At 47.5% G+C, this 26,511-nt stretch overlaps 1 protein-coding gene across 1 annotated transcript; it reads right to left on the minus strand.

The window, feature by feature from the left end:
• Window positions 1-10,094: 10,094 nt before the first annotated feature.
• Window positions 10,095-14,326, minus strand: SMIM23 (small integral membrane protein 23). Its single transcript, XM_005599233.4, has 4 exons — window positions 14,105-14,326; window positions 10,959-11,010; window positions 10,693-10,760; window positions 10,095-10,441 (listed from the first exon to the last, which is right to left on the minus strand). Exons 1-4 carry the CDS (start codon window positions 14,285-14,287, stop codon window positions 10,229-10,231), a joined length of 516 nt encoding a protein of 171 aa, XP_005599290.2. The 5' UTR covers window positions 14,288-14,326; the 3' UTR covers window positions 10,095-10,228.
• Between the last annotated feature and the right edge of the window lie 12,185 nt (window positions 14,327-26,511).

Consider the following 26,511-nt stretch of genomic DNA (forward strand, 5'->3'; position numbering starts at 1 on the left):
AAAACGTTCCACTATGATTACGGAATTGGTTGTTTCTCCTTTTAGTTCTTACGGTGCTTGGGCTCCAATATTAAATTCATTTGAATTTAGGGTTGTGATAGATTCCTGTTGAATTGCCCCCTCTTTAATTATGAATTGTTATTCTTTATGTCTAAAATACTTCTGGTCTTAATGTCTATTTGATTGGACGATAACAGATCTATACCTGCTTTTAAAAATCTCTATTTTTTAATGTTTTTATGAATATGTTTTCTCATCCTTTTACCTTCAACCTTTTTGGGTCCTTAAATTTGTGTCTCTTGTAAGCAACGTGCATTAAAAAAAAATCCAGATTAATCATCTTTCTGTTTTAATTGAAATATCTAGTCCTTTTGCAGTTTTTAACTCTTATGAATAAAGTTGCATTAAATATTTTTATACAAGACTTTTTGTGGGTATATGCTTTTTTCGTAGGTAAATATCTAGGAATGAAATTGTTGGGTCATAGAGTTGGTGGATAATTTTATTGTTTTTAATTGTTATTGAAGCATAATTTATATACAATAAAAAGAGACTTAAAGTGTAGTTTGATGAATTTCAACAAACACAAACACTGATGTCACCACCGCCCCAAATTAAGATATAGATTACTTCCATCACGCCAACAAATTTTCTTATACATCTCCCCTAAGATGCTGATCTGGTTTCTATTGCCATAGTTTAGTTTTTCCTGGAGTCAGACAATAGATACTCTTTTGTCTTGCTTATTTCATGCCAGGTGAAGCTTTTGAGGCTCATCCATGCTGTTGCATGTGTCAGTAGTTCATTCTTTTACTTATGGGTAGTATTGTACTGTGTGACTATAACCACTATTTGCTTAGGGAACTTTGAGTTATTTCCGGCTGTCTTTTATGAATAAAGCAGCTATGAACATTTTTGTGCAAGTTTTTTTGTGTGTGTGTGGCTTCATTTATTTTCATTCTCTTGGGTAAATACTTAGGATGGAATCACTATGACACAGTGTAGGTGTGTATTTGTAATGAATGCATAACTGATTTCCAGATTGGCGCACATAATTTTATACCCTCCCAGAAACATATGAGATCTGCAATGCTCTGCCTTCGCTGCCAACTGGTTGTATGGTCCTTGAGTCTCATTTTGATTTTAATATGCACGTCCCTGATGAGCCATGATGTTGAGCATCTCCCTCACGCTAGTGTCCATTCATATATCTTCTTTTTTGAAGTATCTCTTCAAACCTATGGCACATTTAAAAAAAAATTGGGTGGCCTGTATTTTCTTATTGATTTGTAGGAGTTCTTTACATATTCTGGATACGAGTCTTCTGTCACATATGTATTGTGAATAATTTCTCCCAATCTATGGCCTGCCTTTCATTTTCTTAATGCATTTGTTAATAATAGTGAATAGTTCTTTGAAGAAAAGAACTCCCTAAATGCTGAACAATGTTATTCCGGACATGGGAAAAATGCTTATGACATCTTGTTGGATTAAAAAAGGAGGATACATGGGCCGGCCTGGTAGCGCAGCGGTTAAGTTCACACGCTGCGCTTCTCAGCGGCCCGGGGTTCACCAGTTTGGATCCCAGGTGTGGACATGGCACCGCTTGGCACACCATGCCGTGGTAGGCGTCCCACATATAAAGTAGAGGAAGATGGGCAACGGATGTTAGCTCAGGGCCAGGCTTCCTCAGCAAAAAAGAGGATTGGCAGTAGTTAGCTCAGGGCTAATCTTCCTCAAAAAAAAAAAAAAAGGGGAGGATACAAAACCATACTTGCAGTATGACCTTAACTATTTAAAAAATCCGCATAGAAAACAAAGTGGAGAGAAATACACAAGACATTGCTCTAGCTGACCCTGGGTAGTGAGGTTATGCTCTCCTGCAATTTTTTTTCATTGTGGTAAATACACACAACATAAAAACGTTTTAAAATTGTGGTAAATACACACAACATAAAACTTACCATTCTCACCGTTTTAAAGTGTACAATTGAGTGGCATTAAGTACATTTACACTGTTGTGCAACCATCCCCACTATCTAATCCCAGAGCTTTTTCATCACCCCAAATGGAAACCCCAGAATATTCAGCAGTAACTCCCTCTTCCCTCCCCCCACCAGCCCCTGCTGGCAACCACGAATCTGTTTTCTGTCTCTACATGCCTGCTGTTTTTAAAAAATATACATTTGTTTTATTTTTTTCTGCATTTCGGCTAGTGAGTATGTGCTTTTATATAAGTAAAGCAGAAACCAAGAACAACAAAGGGTGTCTTACAGAGGGTAACAAGTAAGTTAAACGAACTGATGCTAAGCTCTGTCAGACGGAGCGAGGCCGTAGCCTTCATTTTGTGACAACAGCTAAATGCGTTCAGCTCTGACCGTCCTGCAGGCCCCGCTCGCACGATTCTTCGCCCACATCTCCTGCAACCACTGGGCAGCCAGCTTCTAACATTATATCCCATTTACCCAGGACGCTGAGTCCCCTCCCCAGCTCCCCTTTTCTCTGACTCCCCCACCACGCTGGGAGCTCCACGTGGGCAGAGATCATGTGGGTTCTGGTCTCCGAAATCTTTCTAGCGTCCAGTATGGCCCCGGCTCATCCTTGTGGTCATGAAGCGTGGCGGGGCGAACGAATGCGCGTGCGCATCCAGGACCTTGCCCGGACTCTGGAGGGCACAGGATCAGACGGGTGTCGGTGCAGCCGCGGAGTCAGGGGCAGGCTGGGAGGAAGCGCTGCGAAGGGCCCGAGTCTAGCGCTGTGAGAAAATATCTGGACGGTACATTCATTGCGTCTCTCACGGCTTTAATGACCAGGGCGGGAGGAGAGAAGTAATAGCGAGTGACATTTATATAACGTGTTACAGTTTACACAGCTCTGGCATGCACATTACCTCATTTAATCCGGAAGGAGCATAGGGTGGGGCTTCAGCACGAGGCCCGGGGTTGCCTGTCTGAGTTTGCACCACTTGCTAACTGGGTGACCCTGGAATATTTACGTACCCGCCTTCCCATTTCCTTCCGCGTGCGAAGAAGACACTGATAGTACCTGACGCATACGTAGATTTGTTGTGATGATTAAATAACGTAGGCGATGGCCGTAAAGCACTTAGAATCGTGTCTGGAGGTTAGTAAACACTAAATAAAAGTTGGCTGTTATTACTTAATCCTCTCACTAGGCCCTGGAGATGTGTAGACATACCCCATTTTATGGGCGGCAGGCGGGGCTCAGAAGGATGGAGTGACCTGTTTGAGGTCACCGTGGAGCGGTGGGGGTCCCCAGGCAGGGTTGGAGCAGTCTGTTTGACCCCGAAGCCCTGTCCTTTCAGCTCCTTCATGCCACCTCCTCTGACGTGCACTTTGCCTGGGCTCCCAGGTAGAAGTAATTTCTGCCGCAGCCGGCCCCTGCGCCAGGGTGTTAACAAAGATCATTTGTCCAGGGTTGCTGAGCAAGCACTTTACACCCCGACGGAGTCTGAGGGAAATGTAAAGAATTGCTGCGACTGATACTTTAACAAAGTAAATTTTGCCTAGCACCCGTTTCCTCCATTCTGGTAACAGTGCCCTGATTTGTTGCTCCATTCAGCCCATGCTTAGGATTATCTGTGGCTGGAGGGGTGGGTGTGTGAACCGGGTGTGGCCAGTGTGTCTCTTGAGCTACGAGCAGTAGCTCGGGATCCGGCTCGAGTTCTTATCCCAGAGCCACCAGGCTCCGCCACGGGACTTTGATCAGGGAAGAGCCATTGTCGTTCTTCCAGGCAGGCTGAGAGGATGTGAGACAGCCTGGAGCTCCTGCAGCCATCTTGTCACCACAGTGGGGACAGCCGGTCTGAGAACGGGCCAGCCCAGAGGCAGCAGAATGGAGAGCTGGAGAAAGGGGGACAAGGCCCAGCGTCCCCTGGATTTAACTGGACCCGTGTCTAGATCTGCTGGGCCCCTCTGCGTGCTACCTTTTCTAAACCGCCAGGTTTCTGGCACTGTGCTTTACCGTCATTATGCCTCTTAATATCCCAGCAGCCACTCAAAGAGGGCTCCTTTCCCTGCCCTCAGGCAGGAGGCGTGTCCTCTTGGAAATGTCACAACAGAAGGGATTCAGATGCCCCGGAAAGGCGTCTTCTTTGGCTCCATCCCTCACCCTCCAATTATCTTTCTGACAGCCAAATTTGAACCAAATTGGATTTAGTGCGTTTCACAATGTTGAACAAATTTGTGGATTAAGGGAGCAAATTAAATCCATATTTTTATTTGACATCATCAAAAATATGACAAGCAGACTGGAAATGGACCTTCCTGGCCTTGGAATAATTTCAATGAAGCCCAAATTCCTGCTTCCCAAGAGTATTTTTTAAAAAAATCCGCTTCTCACAAAGACCTTTGGGAAGCCGGCCCCAAATCTTACCTGAGACCTGGGATCTGACCCTTGGGCTTAGGCAGGGCCGCAGCTCCTATAGCTGAGATGCGATTCTAGAGGGCCAGCCCCTCTCTGCCCCCACCCATCATTCGTCCCTCTACAGTGTCCCCACTTTCCCCTTGCCCAGAGCCTCGTTTATTTTAAGTGTCAGCATTTTTTATAAGTGGACTAACAGATTTTCATGTTAGCGCTGAAGTGCCCTGTGCCCTCTCTGAACTCTTAGGCAGGCCAATAAATAGATGGTTCATTGGTAATTAATTAGATGATTTTGGCACTTCGCCCAATGGGTTTTATAGCAATGTAGACATTTCTTTTTCCTCGTCTTTGTTTCTTGGCTTCTGGTGGAAAGACAAGCTACACGTGGGCGGGCAATGTGACTTCTCCTTCTCTCTATAGGAACCCAGCATGTAGCAGCATGCAATGAGTATTTATTGCCTTATAATAGCGTCTGATTCCTTAATGATAAAATGTGAACTTTTCGAGAGAGAGAGGACGTTCCCGTGGCCGGGCTTGAGGGAGAGAAGGCAGTGAAGCGCACTGGTTTAGTGTGAGGGCTCTGATGCCAGACAGCCTGGGTTTGCATCCTGGCTCCCCATTTATTGATTATATAATTGTAACAATGATGTAATCTCTCTGTGCCTCGGTTTCCCCTTCCGTGAACTGGAAATAACAATAGCCCTTGACCAAGTGCCTGAGATGGGGACGCAGGGAGCATTCTCTAAATGCCGGCTGTCACAATTTTATTATTTCGTCTCAGTAATCCTTATATTCTTAAGAAAGACATATGGCTATCTATAGGTGGTCTCTACCTTATCCAACTTTTGTCTGGATTATCAGATTCTTATCTTTAAAACATGAATTATCGGAATGATTGTGGTTTTTCCTCCCATTATATAAGTTGGAGGAACAGAAAAGAAGCTAACCAAAAGCAATAAAACAAAGGAAAACAGAATGAATCAGTGTTAGCAAGGGAGAAGGGCCTGAGGGAGCATCAGGAGGGCTGCCAAATAGATCTGTTAAGTAAAACAGAGATGACGAGAAAACCAACAATTAAAATTAATTAAGATTTTTCATTGTGATGCTGACCTCATGCTCCAGGTGCCTGAAACAAAGAAATGTGGATAATTGGGTAGTCATGACATTGCTCCAACTGGCCACTTTCCCCTTAACATGAGCGAGCCTGTCTCTCCCACCTGGCCCTCGTGGGCTTGGGTCAGGACCTGAATCGTGGCTCAGCTTCCTCTGCGCTGGAAAGAGGGGAACCTGAGGCCTGGCAGACAGCTTTCCAGCCCTTCTCCCTGGGTCTCATCCGTCAGCCTATCCTGCTGACTATGCTTTCAGGCTGCATCCTGGTTCACTGCCCTTCTCCCATTACCAGCCTCCATTTCCACCTGGAAAGCTGCAGTGGCTGCTGAATGGTCCCTCATTTCCACTCTTAGATTTATCACTCTCTGAATTGCCCCATCATGACTTGTCTACTTGTTTTTTTCTTATTTCTCCCACTAGCCTATAAACTTCTTGTTCACTAGTGGCTGGCCAGTGCGTGGCCCAATCAATACTTCTTGATCGAATGGAAGGAGCTGTGAATAGTTCCCTTCTCAAGCAAAAGACATTTTTCTCTCTCAAAGGGAATTCTACTCTGTAGACATGAAAGTGGGTCCCTTGATAGGTCTACTGGGCAGCATTTTGCTAACCTCATTCAAATAAGACTTCAACCTTATAAAAGGTAGTCATACTCTTCTTTTTAATATTTTAATACACATTTTAATACAAATACTTGTCATTTGTATTTTTCACACCCAGGAACTGAAAGCAGAGAGTGAAATAGTCCCAAATGGGCCTGACCCACTCACCTATGGTCACTCTGGAGGTCAGGCCCTCCCACCCCGTTCTCAGCAAGTGTATTCAGCTGCTCATTTCCTGCTGGCCCCTGCTCAGCCTGGATCTGCCTTTGCGTGTGTGTCTCACACAGTTCTGCTGCCCTGGTATTGACTCTCGGGCTCGAGGAACAAGGGTTGCCATCACTCTCTCCGCCATGTTTGTGACCACCTTGGGAAATGTAACTTGGGTCATCTCACAGGGTCCAGAGCCCCTGATCCGGAAGGGACCCAGGCTGTTCGCTGTGTGAGGGAGCCCTGTTTTGGAGCACTTGGTCTTCCACTCTCCCTCCTGCCACAGCTGAGTGGATCGAGGGTGGCGGTCCCTCAGTCCAAAGGCTGGCCGGTATGGGGCCTGGCTGGCACAGGAAGCTCCAGCTGAGGAGATGAGTCAGTGAGATCCCACCCACTCCCGGCAGTGTGGCCTGAGAAATGTGGACAGAATCACATGGTCAGTCGAAGTTGGAAGGTCATGAAAATGGGAGAAGCCTTGTGGGAGTGAATCTGAGTTTTGAGGAATCAGAATCAGAAGCACTGAGCTGAAGAAGGGATAGACAGAGTGAGGGCAAGGAAGCCACTGGAAGCGGAAGAGACAGGGCAGCCACACGAAGGGAGGCAGAGACCTGAGAGCAGCCAAGTGGAGGTGAAGGCAGGGCACTCAAGGGAAGCCCCGGGAATCGTGCCACGGGGCTCCTGGCGCACCTGGTGAGCTCCTCAGGTTCTCAAAGACCTGCCTGTTCCCGCCTCCACCCTCCCAGGGACGCTCCCATCCCCTCAGATGCTGGCTCCCTCGCTGTGCCACAATAAACCCTCAGTGCCCGAGCCACCCAGAGAGGCTTGCTGTTCTTTATGACTCACAAGCCCATACAATAAGAAGGACCACTGTCGGGGCTGGGGCCACAGCAGCAAGGGCTGTCCCCATGAGGCCCCATGTGTGGGCACCCAGAGCGTGTCCAAGAGCTGTCAGGGCAGTGACCCCTCGGCTCACAGGCTCTGCTCACATGTGTAGGGAGCTTCTATGCCTCAAGGGGCTAGGCTCCAGTTTCTATTTTTGCATGTATCCGCCAATTTATATATACATATATATGTACATTTTATAAAAATATCTGTAACTATTGATAAATAAATGAAAAGAAATAGGATATATTGGAGTATATGGGGAAGCCATTTGGTGTAAAACTAATTCAACCTGACCTTGTTTTTCCAAAAGGCCCTGACGTGGCCTGTTGAGCATGCATTGTACGTCTGCTTTAACCCTTTACAATGTCCCAGAGACAAGAAGGATGCCCCCAAAGATAGGGATGTGGCTTCTCCCCATATCGGCATTTCTTTAAGGATAAGCATCTCTCCTGGAAACTAAGGATTAATTACCGACCTGCTGAGCTCACCTTGTGACCACTGACCTGCTGACCACCCACCTGCTGTGCCAGCTCAGCCTCTCATGACAGGAGTAAAAGAGATGTTCCTGTCAATGTGATGCATGCTCTTTGTCCCAAGACGGCATACAACCACTCTGTACACCCCACTTCTTTGGTGCCCTTCCTTCCTTGGGGAAGGAAAGCCCTGCGCTATAGTCCTCATACCTGACTCAATAAACTCACCCCAATTTTGATTTATAGGTCGATTATGGATTATTTCATCAACACTATATTATATATAATATAATTACAGATACAGATACAACTGAGACAGGGGCTAGAGTCTACAGTGTGTGTTAGGCTAAAATTGTGTATGGTCAAAATTGTGTCTGAGAACCGTTTAAAGTACCTGTAGAACACACACACACACACACACATACAAGATTTCGGTTGTATAACTACAACTTTGTATGGTAATAGTAAGTATAAATGCAAGGAAATAGTGCACCCTTCCTCTAGAACTCTTGCTGAAATGTCTACAAATGAGAAAAAACAGATTCTGGTTTCCACCTCCTGCCAAATATTCAAAGTGGCAAAATTGTGACCACAACTTGCAAAGACTTTTCCCATCCCAAGTGGCAGCTGGTTAATTCCTCCCAGCAAATGAATTGCACCATTATCCATAAGTCAGATGTCCTCTGAGATTAGTTTAATTGGCAACCTCATGACTTTCCAAAGATGTGAGGTAGTTCTAATAATTGGCACATGTATGAGAACTCCATTAAAATAGAAAACAAAAGTCACAGAAAGAGGGAAATTAATAACCTAAAAAAGTTATATATAATTGCTATAATGGACAACTGAACTCTGAGCTTCCTGGAAGTGAAGGAAAAAAGGGAAAATCTAATATAAGAATTCTCCTTGTTTAATCAAAATAAATCAAAAGAGAGGTTTCCTCTTGGCACTATTTTAAAAGAGTCACTCATAATTTCGCATAGTGATGAAATAGTGTTATTTTTGCTTGTATGCACTATATTCCAGTCCTTGTCTGCAAACAAAATAACAATTCTATTTAAAAAAATATTTGAATAGGGCCAGCCCCGTGGCCAAGTGGTTAAGTTTGCGCGCTCCGCTGCAGGCGGCCTAGTGTTTCATCAGTTCGAATCCTGGGCGCGGACATGGCACTGCTCATCGAGTCACGCTGAGGTGGCGTCCCACATGCCACAACTAGAAGGACCCACAACAAAGAATATACAACTATGTACTGGGGGGGCTTTGGGGAGAAAAAGGAAAATATAAAATCTTTAAAAAAAATATTTGAATAGGCAAAACATTCACATAGTTTGAAAAAACTAAAAAGTATACAGTGAAAAATTTCCCTCCCTCCCTTCTCATACGTTTGCCCAGTTTCAACTCCCTTCACCCCCCGTTTTTGTCTGCTTCCAGTTTTTATGCATATTCAGTAAGATCATCACCATCATCAACAAGAAAATACAGAATCCTATCCCCGCCCCCTTCTTACGCTTTGATTTCTTTCATTCAACAACGTATTTTGCAGACTTTTCCATGTGAGTAGGAAAGTTTCCTCGTTCTCTTTCAGAACTATGTGGTATCTCATTGTTTGGCTGTACTGTTACTTGGGTACCAGTGCCGTACTGGCATCATTGGAATTGTTTCCATTTTTTCGCTATTATAAACAGTGGCCCCACGTGTGTGTAATTTCACGCATGTGCATGTGCATGTATCTATATATGATGAGCCCCTGCAGCAGATTGCTGGTCAGGGCAAATGCCTCTGTGAATCCGATTGCTCTCACCGAATTGCCCTCCACAGGGCTTTTGGCGACCTGTGCTTCTACCAGCAACAGCAGAGGGTTGAGTTGCCACGTGATACCTATACACTCCAGGACCAGTATCCTCCTGTTAAGCTCCAGGGAGGAAGGAAGAGGAATGTGAGAAGGAAAGAACTCTTTATCAGGCACCTACTATATGCCAGACACACTCTATATATACAGGTTCGATCCTCACTGTAATTCTGTGGGGCAAAGTTTCTGTCCCTGATTTTTATGAATGAAGCTTTTTTTTTTTTTTTTGGCGAGGAAGATTGGCCCTGAGCTAACACCTGTGTCAGCCTTCCTCTATTTTATATGTGGGATGCCTCTACAGCATGACTTGATGACTGGTGCACAGGTCTGCGCCCGGGATCTGAACTGGTGAACCCTGGGCTGCTGAAGTGGAGCGTATGAACTTAACCACTACATTACAGGCCTGGCCCCCGAAGGAAGCAATTTTGTCCCAGAGAGGTTAGGAAAATTTGCACAACATTGCAGGTAAGTGGGAGAGAAGGGTCCTGACCCTGGGGCTGGCTCTGAAGCCTGTGTTGGTTCCGGTGCACCAGTCCAGGGGTCCTTCCGACACAGTTTCATGAACCAGCAGTGGCACCAACAGTGTTCTTAGCATCCCAATTATTTTATTTTCTTGCCTCGCTTGAACTTCAAGTGTCACAGCTCAGCCCTCATTAGAGGAGCTCCTGGCAACTCTGTCCTGCCTTCACTTGGCCTCCTCCCTAGTTCCCAGCCCTGGCCCCTCACAAGTGACTTTTGAAGGTGGAGCAGAGTGCCTCGGGGTGCCCCTCTCCCAGAAAGGCATCTAGCCACTCCTCCAGGTCCTGTACCAGCTGCTCCAGCTCTCGCACCTCTTTCTCTAGCTTCTCCAGGAAAACAAGCAGGTTCTCCTTCAACCAGGTCCTGATGACCTTTGCCGGCTCTTCTGAGAGTTCATTGGTCTGGTATTCAAACCCCTGAAAGGCAGACACCGAAGTTGCATCTTGAGCTTTTTCACGTAAGACCTCTTTGTCACTGGTTTCAAAAGGTTCCCTGAGCCTTTGCACATGCTATTCCTATAGCCTGGAGTACCCTTCCCCACCTTCTCCACCTGGCCAGCTCCTACTTATTCTTCAAGACCCAGCTGGCCAATGACACCTCCAGGAAGCCTTCCCAGATTTCCTCAGCCAAGCTTGATGTTCCCTCAGTACCTTCCTGAATATGTTACCTGAGAAGCCACAGGATTCTGGGGGTAGTTACATTCTCTGATCCTTTCTGATACCTCCCAACTTCTTCCTGAAACAGGCACAAACACACCTCTTAGTAAGTGCAAATGAGCAGTGGTTGAAATCAACATGGTTGGTCATCCCAGTATGCAAGTGGGTGGGGGAAGGCAAGCTGTGGAGGCCCCCTTAGCATGTAACCATCTCCAGAATACCTCTCCTGATTCCGTGTGGACTCGGCGCCTCCTTTCTCAGATTCCAGAGTGCTCACCTGATATCCCTGTGCCCACATACAGCACCAAGATGAGCATCGCCAACAGCATCTGGGGGCAAGAAGAGGAGGAGGGGAAGGTGGGTTCCTGGCAGGCAGACGGGCGACCCTACTTCTCTCACAGAGGGCTGGGTGTGGGGCTGCAAGAAGATCGTTTTTCAGAACTTAACTTTGTTTTGGTTATCTAGGTCACATGTGCTTACTTACTACAGACCCTCAAGCATTGCAGAAATAGGTAACATGGCAACTTACTGGCATTTCATTGATGTCTTCCCTCCTTTCTGCCTGCTGAGAAGCAAGGCCCACCTCTGTTCTCATACCTTGCCTCACTTTTAAATGTTTTGTTTTAGATGATCTTTAAAAGGGATCGATTTTATTGTGGTGTAATTTATGAGCAATAAAACACACACATTTTAAATGTACAGTTTGCGTTTTACAAATGTCCATGCCTGTGGACTCCCACCCCAATCAAGATATAGACATTGCCATCATCCTAGAAAGTTCCCTTATGGCCTCTGCGATCACGTCCCTCCTTCCTGGACCCTGCCAGAGGGGACCGCTAACCTGCCCTCTGTCACTGCGGCGGAGTTGTGCCTGTTCTGTGGCCTCATATAAACGGAGCTGCAGAGCATGGCTTTTTTTGTGATTAGCTGCTTTTGCTCAGCATAATGCTGCTGAGATGCCTCCGTGGCTTTTGTGTTCAATTTTATTGATGAGTAATATTATATTGTATGAATACAGAACAATTAATGTCTTCACCTGTTGACGGACTTTTGGGTTGTTTCTACTCTCTTAGCAACTTCTAAATATCCGATATGGTATTATTAACGATGGTCACTGTGCTGTACATTACATCCCCAGCCTCACAGAGTTTGATGGAGCAAAGGGGCTGCATGAAGACACCATGGCTCACTGGTACTTGGGACGGTGCAAGATCATTTAGGAGATTCTGATGGAGGTCCCAGGACCAGGAGGGAGACAGGTGAGTGCCTTTGGAGAGATGGGAGAAGAGAGAGGGGGAGTCTGAATCTGGGAAGGGCCTGGCACCTACTCCAGTGGTGCTCCATGACGTGCCTGGGCAGGCATGGGGGTTCAGATGCACCTGCTTCTGACAGTGTGCATTGGGACGGTGACAGCGTCAGGGGCAAGCAAAAGTGGATAGAGGATTAAGATGGACACAGTGTTGAGTGACATTGAATTTTCCCCAAACGCACCAGATGTGGGCTGAGCCAGATTTAATTTGACTTGAAATCATATGTTTCTTACATACCCAAGTTTGTAAAGCAAGATTTAGAGCTGCGACCACAACAAAGATAAAAGCTGTATATACTCTGCCTCTCCCCAGACCGCTTTCTTGATATATACCAGCAACTCTATTGTTATTAACTTTAAAAAGAAATAGATTACCCAGCAACCATGTGGCTGAGTCTCACAGAGACACTGCTGAGTGAAAGAAGGCAGACAAAAGTGCACACTGTCCATTCTGCTCCATGAAATTCAAGAGCACGTAAAACTCATCCAAGATGACAGAAATCAGAATCGTGGTTGGAGGGGTGTGTGCGGGCTGGGAAGGGCCCTGAAGGAGCCCCTCACGGACTGGAAATGTTCAATAGCTTGATCTGGGTGGCTACTGCCCAGGTGTTCCCACCCGGTGTGAAAGTGAGTGCACTGTCCACCTAAGAGGAGGGCACTTTTCCCTTTCTCAGCAATGTTCCCTGGGAATCTTTTCCTGTAAGACGCACAGAACCATCCCCTTCTTTACAGGGCACATGAGTATTCTGTGGTCTGCATGCTCTTCTCTTTTCACCCACTCCTCTGCCCATGTGCTTTACAGGTTGATTTCTTCACCACCATGCTCACTGCTAGGTTTCTGTTTTGGCCTCTGGGGAGGCAAAGGGGGAGCAGGGACTAAGATTAAGTTTTCATCTTTTTCCTTTGCGCTGTCTTGGGGCCTGAGCCAAATCATTTCTTCCCTCTGAGCCTCAGTTTCTTCATCTGTAAAATGGATTTTAAAATATGCTGAAAGTTCTTTCAAAAGGAAAGATGGGACTCTGTGGTCGAATCGAATTGGGAAGTGCCGTGGTAAACAAAGTTAAGCGGATTTCCTTGCTGCACGACTTCTCAGAGCCTTCATTATGGGAATGAGCAGTATAAACCTCCAAGAGGCGGTGAGGGTCTAAGTGTTCCCCCAACCGCAGAACTCTTTTTGTGATTTTTCTAAAAGGAGCATTCCTGGGGTTTGGTGTTGTGGAATGCTTTAGGAAGAGCTGTGGCGCGCTGGGAGCCCCTCTTGCTATGAGGTCCAGCATAAAGGAGGCACTTGGCGCGTGTATATTAAATGAACGAGCGAACAAATCGTTTGAAAACACGTATAGATCAGTCATCCATTGCTCTGCTGAAAACCCCTCAACGGCTTCTTGTTACCCTCAGAATAAAAGCCATCCCCTTCCAGGAGTGACCCTGCTGACCTGCCCAGCCTTCTTTCACATCCATCCCTCCGTCGTTTCTCCACCTGGGAGCCCGCGGAGTGCAGGGTGTTCTTGCAAAGTGTCCTGGAGTCAGATGGACCGGGTTTCAAATAGTGGGATGTCCTGGCTATGTGGCCTTTTTACCTTTCTGAGCCTCTGTTTACCCATCTGTGAATGAGATTGACAACAACTGCCTCTCAGGAATGTTGTACGTCAGGAAAGAGAAGGTGGAGGCGCCGGCTGTGCACAGAAACGGTTACTGTTTTCCACTTTGACAGAATCCCATGTGAGGTTTGAATTTCAGTCCTGAGAACAAATGCTCTAGGAGCTCGACAATTTGGGTGTGTTATCCTGTTTATTTCAGTTTGTTCATTCATTCATTCATTCATTCAGGACCTATTATGCCCTGAGCACTATTCTAGGCACTAGGGAAATAGCAGGAAACCAACAACACGCCCAGCGCTCCCGGAGCGCACCTTCTGCTGCAGAGCCGAGGATGAAATAGTGTCCGTGCGGGCTTTGGGAGAAGCGCCCGAGCCCTGTGCTGTGTCCCACAGGGCGGGCTCCAGGGACAGTCGGGCTGAAGTCCCATCCCCGACTGAATGTCTTACTGTCTGTCTGGAGTGGCAGAGGGAGCCCAGACGGGAGGACCACAGCCTGCACCTGGTCTGACCTCACCTGCCTCTTGTCCTCACGGTGGCTGCCCCTTCTCTGTTCCAACAGCTCGGCAGCCACTCGCCCCCTGCTGCCCACCTGTCGGATCGCCATGGCCTTGGTCAGGCTGCCTGCGGGTAACAAGGTGCCCCCACTTGACAGGCAGATGGGCACCCTCGCCTCTCCCTGCCTCTGGTCACCAGGCATCCCTCAGGCCATGTGTTCTGATGTCACAGAAGGTGGGGGACAGTGAGGCCCCCACTTTGTCACCACCCTGATTTTTAGCCCCATCCCTCAGGTTTTCTTCATATAAATATAAAAATACAAAGACCAGAAAGAAATGCATCAAAAGATTATATTTCAGGGTGATGATTTTTCTGATCTTTTTCCTTCCATCTATTCAAGTTTTTAATAAAATGCGAGTTTTTAAATACAAAATGATAAAAGTTATTTTAATTGAAATTTTCTTTGAGATAATTGTAGATTTACATGTAGTAGTAAGAAATAATAGAGCAGAGCCAGTGTACCCTATACCCAGTTTCCCCGATGGTAACATCTCGCATCGCCTGTAGTACGATATCACACCCAGGACACTGCCATTGATACAATCGTCAATCTTCCTCGCATCTCTCCGGTTTCAGTTGCACTCATTTGTGTGTGTATTTAATTCTAAATAGTTCTATCATGTGGGTAGGTTTATGTGTCCACCACTACAGTCAGGATATAGAATTCCCAAACCAGAGGCTCCTTGTGTTGCCCATTGACGCCTGCTGCCCTCCCTCCGCCCCCTCCCCCACTGTCCCTAACTCCTGGCAACCACTAATCTGTTCTCCATTTCTAAACTGTTATCTTCTCACAAATGGCATATCAATGGAATCAAATAGTGTGTGATCTTTGGAGACTGGCTTTTTTAGAACTCAGCATAATCCCCTGGAGATTCCTCCAGATTGTCACACGCATCAGTAGCTTCTTGCTCTTTATTGCTGCATAGTATCCCATGGCATGTAAGTAGCACAGTTTGTTTAATCATTCACCCCCTGAAGGGCATCTGGCTCTTTCCCGTTTTTGGCTCTGATGCGTAAAGCTGATATGGACATTCTTGTATAGGTTTTCATGTCAACGTAGGTTTTCATTTCTCTGGGATGCCTAAGAGGGCAATTGCTGGGTTATGTGCTAATTGCATGATAGGGTTGTCAGAAACTGTCAAGCTGTTTTCCAGAATGGCTGCACCATTTTACATTCCCATCAGCAATGTCTGAGTGGCTCGGTTTCTCCTCATCCTCACCAGCATTTGGTGTTTTCATCATTTCTTATTTTAGGCTTTTGGTCGGTGTATGGTGAGAGCTCATTGTGGTTCAACTTGCATTTCCCTGACAGCCAGTGGTGTCGAACGTCTTTTCAGGTGCTTGATTGCCTCCTGTACCGCCTCTTCAGGGAAATGGCTATTCGTAGCTTCTGCCCATTTTCTAATTGGATTGGTTTTTTTACAGTTGACTTTTGAGAGTCCTTTATATCTCCTTTTTGGGGCGTATGATTTGCAAATATTTTCTCTCAGTCTGGAGCTTGTCCCTTCATTCTCTTCCTGTGGACTTTAGCAGAGAAAAAGTTTTTGATTTTGATGAGGTCCAACTTATCAATTTTTTCTTTTGTTGTCTTATTTCTTTTATTTCTTTTTTATTTTTATTGTCTTATTTCTTTTACTAAGTCTTATTTCTTTTTTTCAGTCTAAGAACTCTTCTCCTAGCCCTAGAAACAGAAGATCTTCTGCTGTTTTTTAAGGTTTCGTAGTTTTATGCTTTACAATCCTGTCCACGATCTCTTTGGAGTTAATTTTTATGTAAGCTGTGAGGTTTGGGGTGAGGTTCATTCTTTTTGCCTGTGATGTCCGCTTGCCCCAGCTGCATTTGTTGGAATGCTATCCTTCCTCCTTTGAATTGCTTTTGCACGTTTGTCAAAAATCAGTTGAGTGTATTTGTGCGGATGTGTATCTGGGTTCTCTGCTCTGGCTCCTCAGCCTGCCTGCCGGATGCCGCAGGGTCTCGGTTCCCGTAGTTCCACAGGAAGCCTTCACAGTGAGTGAGGTGGTTTCTCCTCCTGTGTTCTTCTTTGTCAGATTGTTGCAGCCCTTCTAGGGCCTATTCCTTTCCATATAAACTTTCCAATAAGCTTGTCTGTGTCTACAAAACCCTTGCTGGCTGGGATTTTGATAGGAATTGCACTAAACCTGTGGACCACTTTGGGGAGGACCGACATCGTTGCTGTGTTGCGTCTTCCAATCCATGAACACGGTGTGCTCCTCCTTTTATTTAGGTCTTCTTTGTTTTCTTTTATCAGCATTTTGTAATTTTCAGCATACAGATCCTATACATGTTTTATTAAGGGTATACTTAAATATTTCATTTTCTTTGGACTTCGTCATATATTAAAAGCTCCATCTACCAAACAAATTTCGTGTGTTAAGAAATCATTAATTTTTCACTTTTTTTTTTTTCCTGAGGAAGATTCGCCTTGAGCTAACACCTGCTGCCAGTCTTCCTCTATTTCGTATGTGAGTCGCCACCACAGCATGGCTGCTGATGGACACGTGGTGTAGGTTGGCACCTGGGAACTGAACTCTGGCTGTCCAAGCAGAGTGCGCCAAACTGAAGCCCTCTGCCACTGGAGCTGGCCCAGCTTTTCACATTTTTATGAGTTAACTTTCCCAAAGTTACACATATACAGCTTCTGATTAGCAGCCAGATAACTTTTATTGACTGAGCACCTATTCTATGTGAGGCATCTTATTACCTCTTCTCCGGGCTGTAATTCTCTGGTAGTTGGGGATTGAAGCTGTTTTACTGGCCATTGTGTCTCTAATGCCTGTTGTGCAGCCTGCTACATACTAAATGTTTAGTAGAAATATTTGTTGACTGGATGAATAATGAGCAGCTTCAAACTGTGGGTTCTGAGAGGCCATGAACTTGGTCTGGTGAATACATTTTTGTATTCACAGTCTTTGGCTCAGTAAATATTTGCTGAATGAGTAAAGCAGGTGATACGATTTTCATTTTACCAGTGAAGACACTGAGGCCCAGAGAGGCTGAGGAAGGATATTAGGCGGAGTGGCCATCGCAGACTGAGGGTCTCTTTGGTGCCAGATCCCGTGCTCACTGCTTTCTGTGCATTATCTCATTTCATCCTCGTGACTGCCTGCAAGGTCGGGGTGCTGTCAGTCTCTCTGTCTGGACGTTACTCTCCTTGTTCAAGGTCGCACACCCTGCCAGGGCTCTGAGGGCAGGTCCATTTAACTCCAGCATCTTTTAGTTTACTCCAGGGAATTAACGTAATTTCAGCCAAAAGCAAAGAAAGTCGCCCTTCTTGTTATCTTTTGTGGCTTTACTGTGGGCAAGTGGATGTGGGAGTCCCATGAAACTTCTTTAAATATCAAAGGTAGCTCCGCGTCTACCCAGGCTGGCACTCAGGGATTTCCGGCGATCTGCACTCCTTCTCCTGCATATCGTTAAAGCACAAGAGTCAGCCGAGTCAGTTTGAAGATTGGCTTGGCTTCCTGAGGCTATTCGTGAATCGGGCAGCATCTCCTTTAGCAAGCAGGGCGGTCCTCTGAGGGGCTGTAGGGCATGGAAGGTTTTTATAGGGAGGAGGGTGGGGCGAGGAAGTCATTAGCAAAAGAAAAGAAAAGGTTATTTCGGGCCTAGACCTCTTCTTTTTCGGTGGGGGAGGAATGGCGTGGGTTTTATCATGGGATCATCTCCCTAGTGAAACTGAGGAAACTTCAGATTGACTGTTTAAAGGTCACCTACCTGGGAGGGCCTGAAAATGTAATTACGTCTTGGTTTGCTGTCACGGGGGCCATTTTGGGCCTGTTATTTCTTTTTTAAGCAATTTCGTTATTATTATTATCATCCGCAGCTAAGATATTTCAAGAAATGACTGAGTAACGGGCACAGTGCGAGTGCTTTGCAGGAATTGGCTCACTGTATTATTTCAACTCTAGGCGGCAAATAATATTATTATCCCCATCTTATAGAAGACGAGACTGAGGCTCACAGTGGTTAAGTCACTTCCGCCAAGTGACACAGCTGGGGCTGAGATCTGAACTCGGGGTCTGATTCCAACACCCAGGCGTTTGGTTGCCATGAGATACTGCCTCTTCCATGGCAAACTCAAGACCAGAAAAGGAAAGGGAGCTGCCCAAGCCAGTTGGAGGAGAGACCAGATCTCAAGTCTCTTGCTCCCACATGGGGACTCTGCCAATGGCCATTTGCGTCGTCTCGATGGTCCTGCACATGCCCCCTGCACCTACTGGCCTCTTCGGCTTTACCTGGGGGAAACGTTTCAAATGTCAAATGCAGATGCTCAAGGACTGCTCGTTAAACGAATTATGGCACATTGAAAGTAATGAATAACAGTCATGGAAAGAGAAGACAGAAGCATTTTCTGGGAAACCCAATGAATTCTTCCAAGAAACTGCTCTGAAGAGCAGCGATGAGTTGGGGGGCTTCTGGGATTGGCTCTGAAGGCCATTTCCTGGGGGTTTGGTGTCAGGGCAGGGAAGAGAGGGAAAGGAGGGCCCTGCCCAGCCCTCAGGGCACATGCCCAGAAGCTGGTGTGGGCTGCGGCTGGAGGAAGGTCTGTGCTGGGCCAGGTGCCTCCCAACCTCCCCGCCAGTGCTGCCGCTTCTCAGTAAAGGAAGACGGAGGGGATGGGAAAGGAGGGCGGCAGTGGACCAGGGGACTAGGTGTCCAGAGTGAACGTGGGAATGAATGGGGAGGGAGGGAATGAATGGAAAATGTGTGAATGAATCAAGAGTTCCGGGCAAATCACTAATCGAAAAATTACACCCTGCCGAGGGACAAGTCTGCCCCACACCTAAGGAGCAGACACGAAGCAGTGCTCTGTGCTGAGGCCTGAATCCCAGACACATCTGAGTTCAAATCCTGGGTCACTGTGTTTCTGAGTCTCAGTTATCTGAAAAAATGAGGCCAGTGACAATGTATGTCTTGTATGTATGAGGTTATTGGGCGCACCAGCTTGGAGGAACTCATTGGATAGTGCCTGGTTCAGAGTAGGAGCCTCCGTTAGTCCCCTCCCTCCCTCTCTGCTTTCTTATCCACCCTCCTATTCTGTTCCTCACTTCTCCAAATGTTATTGACTGGCTGCTTCTGTGCCAACTCAATGCAAATGTCTCTCCCAGTAATTTAAGCATGCGAAGACTTTATGTGAAAAGTCTATCCAGAAAACTGATATGAATTATATACTAGGCAAGCCTGGATAGGAGGGGGTGGGGACCCATGTGGTGTGAAGGAAGGGGCAGGATGGCTTCATAAAGGAGGAGACATTTTTTGGCTAGCTGGAGGGGAGAAGATAGGATATCTGGGGAGACTGAGCATATGGGCAGAGACCTCCCAATCTGGGCCTTGCCTGTCCTAGTGTGGGTCTGCACCCTGCCTTTGTCTGATGGAAGCAAGACTTCTAAGTGTAACAAAGATTTCAAACTCAGATGCACAGAGGTACTGAACAATTAATAAAATGAGAGGATGGGGCTGGGTGAATGACAAAAGGGCCTGGTTGGGACTGTGGCAAATTATACCATGCATGTCTAAAAGGGCCAGCCAATTGTTGCCATGAGAATATGGGGTCTGGTGTTGCAAAATCTTCTGATTTTTTCAACAGAAGCTAGAAATTCAGTCTCTTATGTAAAATCTCCTGACTTGTAAATGTTGGTAACAAATTTAACTTTAGGGAAAAAAAAGTCTGAAATACAGACCATTGGTTTGTGAACTCTGACATATTGTGTGTCTGCTGGGTGACAGGCACTATGCTTGGCCTAAACATGGCTTGTCCCTACTCCTCACAAGAACCCTGCCGTGTGGGAGTTCTTACCTATGATGGCAAGTGACAGAAATCCCTATGGCTAACTAAAGTCAGAGATGGCAGATTTTGGAGGGACGTTCAAAGGGAGTTCCTGGAATTTATGGAGAAGCTGAAGATCCAGGGAGAGGCACAGCCATCAGAACCACAAACAAGGGCATATCACCAAAGCAGTCTGATCCCAGAACTGTGTACACGGGCACGTGGAGGCTCTGGCTGGTTGGGGTCCAATGCCACGAAAGAGTTCTGAGTTCTCTTGGTGTCTGCACTAGATACCTATGGCTTCTGTAACAAATTGGCACAAATTGGGTGGCTTAAGACAACAGAAATTAATTTTCTCACAGTTCTGGAGGCCAGAAGCCCAAAGTCAGTATCACTGGGCTGAAATCAAGGTGTCAGTGGGACCACACTCCCCATGGAGGAGCCAGGGGAGAACCCGTTCCTCGCCTCTCCCAGCTTCTGGTGTTGCCAGCACTCCTTTGCTTGTGGCTGCATCCGTCCAGTCTCTGCCTCCATGGTTACTTTGCTGTCTCCTCTTCTCTGCATGTGAATTCTTCCTCTTATGAGGATACCTGGAATTGCTTTGGGGCCCACCCAGATAATCCAGGATAATCTCATCTCAAAATCCTGAATTTAAGGACATCTGCAAGAATAAGTAACATTCACAGGTTCTGGGGGTTATGATGAGGATATCATTTGGGGGATTTTTCTGGCCTACCGCAGTCTTTGGGGCACTCCTTGAAGATCCAAAGCTCTGGGCAGGGGCAACCACTAGATCAGGCATTGTCACAGGCCTGGCCCCTGGCTGCCGGGAGGCGGGGAGCGGGATGGGGGCTTCTGTTGCTTCTGCAGTGGGAGGCGGGACTGTGCCACCCCTCCGAGACTCACATAATGGGGGGATTCCTCCCAGTGAAAGAGGGCTCTGGGCTGCAGATCAAACCATAGCTTGCTGCCCCCATCTCCTGTCTGCTCTGAGGTGAAGGCCCGGCTCAGATCGGCTGGGGCACATCTGAGCTCTTGTGGCATGAGGACAGGGGCCATCTCCCTGTCATCCTCTGCGGCTTCCCCAGGATGTAGCACAATGCCTGGTGCTTAGTCAGGGCTCAATATTTGTTAAGGGCTTGCTGCTTCCAAAGTCTGTGCTTTGTCCCTGCTCCCATAACTGAGGCAAGCGGCGTCTGGGATGCCAGACGAGTGAGGGGGCAAATGTGCACATTTATACACCGCCTGGGCATATGCCTGCCTGCTGGGGGCTCGGGCCACACCAAAAATACCCTTCTGCATGCCCCATTAACCAGAGGGCTAAAAGAACTGTGAACAGTGGACCAAAAAGGAAAAAAAGCAGGATTAATTTATGAGGCGTTCTGCTGCCTGGATGGCTCATTGCATACCCGTTTTGGCAACGCCGCGCCGTAATGTGCTTCTACACTTACTGTACTTCGACATCCAGGGGCTCTTTTGTAATCTGCCAAATATTCCGCCGTTATTGTTCTAGGCACCTCCTGTTGGTCATTGGGCTAATTTATTTCAGTCGGAATTTCAGGACCAGACACAACTCTTATTACTCACTGCTTCGAAGAGGGAATAAAAGAGCAATTGATATTTGGAAAAATGAAAAATATGTCCAGAATACTTTGGGCCCTGAGGCCAAGAAGAAGAAAAGGGGGGGAAGCTGGAGGGAAAAATCAGGCGGGCTCACCTCGTAATGCACTCTGTCGTGGCCTGTCTCGGAGACGTGGAGTCTAGAATGTCTGCAGACAAATGAATCAACCACAGGGCTCTGAGAATTCCTGACACCTGGGTCCTCCCGCACATGACTTCAGCCGCCACCTGCAGGAGCAGGGCTGGGAAAGAGTGCAGCGTGGCGTGCTCACCTCAGTTAGCTGAGCGTGTTGAATGGCGCCTCAGGTTGGAGGGTGAGGGAGAAACCCCAGTGGGGTTGTCGAATTCCTAAGGCCGCTTGCTCCCGAGCCCAAGACGCTTCATGGAAAATTTACCTAGGGGTAGAATTCCGAGATGCGACAGCCCGTCCACTTGATGTCAGGGGCGAGACGATGTTAGTGTGAGAAGGGTCTGCTGACGGGCAGAGCAAGGAGTAACAGTACAAATCCCATAAAGGGGTCTTGCGGGGCTGGCAGGGCCGTCCTCTCCTTTGCCGAGTGAGATGCCGGTGTGTGCAGGTGTGAACCTGTGACTTCCTGTTCCTGGAAGTCCGGGTTGAACGCTGCGCTTGGGCAGACACAGGGCCTCCCGCTGGTACTGGTAAGAGGGGATGGATTCAGCTCCTCGCTGGCCGACAGAAGCTGCGCACAGTGACTGCGTGCGTGAGCAGGAAGGGGCCTATGCTCGCCTGGGCTCTCTTTAAGGGCTTTCTTTGGGGTCCTGGGCTGCAGAGCAGGGCGGTCGTGAGAACAAATCCCACCCTCGTCGTTCCTTCACCGTGAGACCTTAGGCTGCACGCTCTACCTTGCCAGGCCTCAGTTTCCTCATCCGTAAAGTGGGCATAAAAACACCTGCCTCGTAGGGTTGTTGTAAGGAAAGAAAAGAGAATACGTGGAAAACTCTTGACCCATGATGATAATACTGCTCCCTTCCATTGCACGATTGCCGTGAGGCGTCGTAGTGAGCGCTCTGCATCCATTCTCTCATGGAATCCTCAAAACGAGTCTGAGGTAGAAATGAACACTATCTCCATTGTACAGATGGGAAAACTGAGGCCAAGGGAGATTAAGGGCTTCACCCAAGATCACACAAATAGGATAAGAGTTAAGGTCTGTCTGTCCCCAGAGCCTGAGTCTTTACATCCACTGTCTTTACATGAAAATCGGGATCTGAAAGAAAAAGCTCATGGCAAAAAGTATGTATAGTCAGGTAAGAAGGGACGAAGTCTCTTGAAAAGTCTAATGCAGCCCCATTTTGTTGTGGTGATGGGAAGATTCCTGTGTCTTCACTTGAGCCCAGCCCAAAGCTGTTACAAGGACATGTTGAAGTGAAAGATCCTTTTAAACAGTCGGGTTACCCTCCGAGGGACACGTGGCAGCCAGGCCCGAGGGAAGCGGGAACGCTCAGTCCTTGGTGCTGGGTTCGGAGGCAGCATGGTTTGGTCTGTTCTGGATGTTTCTTTCCCTCTCTGTTTGTTTATATTTGAATTGGAGTAAGGTAGGTGGTCAAGGGCCCCTGGGACGAGAGGACCGCGTAAAGGTACTGCAGACGTGTGGCATTGCTGGTGCACAGCGAGTGCTCAGTGTGTCTAATGCACGTGGCCCAGGCTGAGTGTCGGGGCTTGGCACCAGCCCTCCGAACCCCGCCTCAGGTTGAAATGGCTTCAAGATGGGACCAGAACATCTGTGTTTGGGCCGCTTCTGGGCTGAGAGTGCTGCCCAGGTTGAGCTGCCCGCGCCCCCCGCTTCCACATGCCCCGTGTCCCTTCCCCAGGGCTCTCCTGAGGAAGGCTGAGCCTGCGCTGGGGAGACATGCCCCAGCCCTGTGGCTCGGGAGCCTTCAGGCCAAGTTAATAAAAACAGAGTGAGTGTGTAGACGCGGCCCGAAATGAGGCTCCTGCAGATCTTGAGCCAATTTCTTTTTGTTTTAAGCTGTTTTGAGTTTCTGGCAATTGGGGATAGAGGGATCATTGACACAATAGCTGCGTGTCAGGTTGCGCTTTTATAAAGAACACCATGAAACCCTTTTCTGCGTCCAAGGCGCTTCCTGGGCTTTGTGGATGAGCTTGCAACCCAGTCCAAAGGAGCCTTTGATGGACTTGGATGGTGGGGCAGCACAGGCTAAGGATGGCATAGGCCTACCTGAGATGAACCCGCAAGAAGCTTGCAGGGTGTGGGGCTCCTGGAATCCAGTACACACAGGGACACACACAGACATCCACGGAGTGGGTCTTGCAGGCACAGGCGGAGCAGATGGAAGGTGAGCGGTGGAGCCAGGGAGACCCAGGTTCCCATCTGTTCTCCACTGACTCTCTGTGTAACCTTGTGTGGGTTTCTTCACTTCTTTGTGCTGCCTCAGTTTCCTCATCTGTTAAATGGAGATAACAATGTTATCCTCAGTTTCACAGGGCCATTGGGGCAAGGTAGGGACAAGCATGGGCTCTGCAAATGGGGTGGGTTGGGGTGGAGGGTGGCAGAGCTGAGTATGCCATTGGTCCCTGCTCCAGTAACCACAGCAATTATAGCAGCCAAGATGCTTGGGATAAAAAAGCCTAGGAAGACCAAGCTCTTGGCTGTCCAGAATCTAAGGAGCTTGATCCCACTTGACCCTTACAAACACCTTCTGAGTAAATGCCATTTTCTTGTTTTGCAGATGAAGAATCAGACATCAAGACCATAACCACTGAGCTACACCACCTCGTAAGACGTGTCTACAAGGTAAGCACCCAAAGAGGCAAATCGAAATTCCACTCTCCACTCTAGGCCTGGAGTGAGCCCCACCTCCTTGGTGGAACCCTCTCACCACACTCTCTCTCCCTACCCATTTGGCCTGCAGGCAGATGTTTAAATTTGTCATAAACTATCAATATTTAAGAATTGAGAGCCTTTACACACAAATCCAGATTTCTGGTTTTTCTTGAAGAATGAGGAATTTGGCCACACTGACCCGCGTCCCTGCAAGGTGACGTTGGCTGGTGCCGGCTGCTCCTTCAGATGGGGCCTGGGCTCTCCTGCTGTCTCCTAGCACTGCGCTGCTACCCGCTTGGTCCTGGAAGCACGGCCTGGGGAGTCTTCCTCTTTATTTAGCTGTCTAATCACAACTTTGGGTTATCAGCAAATACGTCCTGTACATTTTTTGGTCCGCCTTGTCCTGGCATGGGCTGTGTGCGATGCTGGGGAAATGCCCTCTGTGGCTTTAGACTCCCTCCTGTCGGGGCCCTTGTGCTGGTCCCAGGGTCCACGGCCTCAAACTGTCTGCTGATTAGCTTGATGGAAGCAGGTGGCAAACTCTGTTTTCTTTGAAGGCACCAGATGGAGGGCTCAGAGGGATTCAGTGACCTTGGAGAGACTACGTGTCTTCATCGCTGTACTATAATGGTGGCGCGATGGGTAGGAAACCAATGCGTCTTAAGCCCCTGCTGTGTCCCAGGCATGGTGGAAGGAATCATGCAAACGTCATCTCCCTGAGACCCTACGGCCTCCCTGAGGCAGAGGTCCATGCCCACATTTTACAGATGAGGAAAGCTAGACTCAGGAAAAGTGGAGAGGCCCACCTGAGGTCAGACTGGCTCACTGGTGGCAGAGCCAGGATTCGAACCCAGGTCTGTTGACTCCCACGTCTGACTCTTTCCACACACACCCTGGGCTGATTCTCCACGGCAGGCCCCTCGCTGCCAAAGAGAAGACCTTTGCGATGTTTTGTGTCCTTGAAGACAAACCAAAAGAATTCCCTACAACTCGCTGCTGGCATTTCAAGTATTGGTTTATGGGTTTTTTGGTGAGAATGCATCCAGGGGCCTATCGCCCTTAGTGAAATAGATACTTTTCCAATCAAAGAGTCAAACCAGAACTTGGCTTCTCAGAAAACCACTTGTCTGGAATGCTTGCCAGTGACCAGACGGTCCCACAGTTCAGATTTAAAAAACTGTCTCGAATGTATGGAGAGACCCTTGGGGTGGAGGGTGGGAGATGCACCTACCTTGCTATGGAAACACACAGAGGTTCAAGTCTTCAGGACTCCTTGGCTGGCCAGAGGCAGGTCAGCCCTTTTGGGGCGTTCTCAGGGGTCTCACTGCCTCGCTGAACCAGAAATGAGCTTTTATTTTATGGGACTTTTCTTTCATGAAACAAAAACAGCAATTAAAGAGAAAAACCTTCTATAAACAAGTGTCTATAGTTCTCGTTTGCTTAACTTTTTCCAACCTTATGAAAAATTGGAACTGAAATCGCCTTCTGAAAGACGGTTCGGGAAGTATTTTCTTTCAGGTTCATTCAAAATAGTCACACCCCCTTCTCCACCCCTTCTCGAATTCTGATGTTTCCGATGGTCTCCACCATATCCTGGAGACTAATAGTGTGGTGTGTTTTCATTATCTCTCACCACGATTACAGGGACATGCAAATGACTGAAGAGCCTCATCCCAGATCTGGATGGAACCTGAGACCCCAAATGCTTTGACCGTTTGGACTGAAGAGGTGGGTTAATTCCGTCCAAGAGCCACTTGTGGGCTGGTCAGGGACTGGTTAATTCATTCCAAACGGTCAACCGAGGATGGTGAGCAGACATAACCTGTGGTTCGGAAAGGTTCCCCTTAACCCTTCCTGAGTTTTGATCTGAAGTTTATACAAACAGAAATTATGTGTGGGGTGGAGCGCAGCCAGGAAGTCTCTGAGAAAACTCCATCTTACACATTTTCTTTGAGACGGCCAGACATAAATCTTTGAGGATATCCGTCTTCCTAACAGAGCGGCTGGGTTTTATGGTTACTACACCCTGGTTAGATTTTAATGGATAAAATGCTTTTTTGAGTCCGAGGGAAGGGCTAGTATTCCCTGAATAGCTAATACGGTCTTTCAAATAGAAAGAAACAATCATTTTTTAAGAGTCACAGACTATAC

Source organism: Equus caballus, chromosome 14 (assembly GCF_041296265.1).
Source record: "Equus caballus isolate H_3958 breed thoroughbred chromosome 14, TB-T2T, whole genome shotgun sequence".
NCBI classification, from domain to species: domain Eukaryota; kingdom Metazoa; phylum Chordata; class Mammalia; order Perissodactyla; family Equidae; genus Equus; species Equus caballus.

What these genes read in the sequence shown, in the direction of transcription:
- SMIM23 (XM_005599233.4), bottom strand. Translation starts at nt 14,287, where the DNA reads ATGCCTGGTGACCAGAGGCAGGGAGAGGCGAGGGTGCCCATCTGCCTG. An exon ending in ACCGTGAGGACAAGAGGCAG is followed by an intron (nt 11,011 to 14,104) that starts GTGAGGTCAGAC and finishes TCTTGCCCCCAG; the next exon opens with ATGCTGTTGGCGATGCTCAT. An exon ending in TGTGGGCACAGGGATATCAG is followed by an intron (nt 10,761 to 10,958) that starts GTGAGCACTCTG and finishes TGCCTGTTTCAG; the next exon opens with GAAGAAGTTGGGAGGTATCA.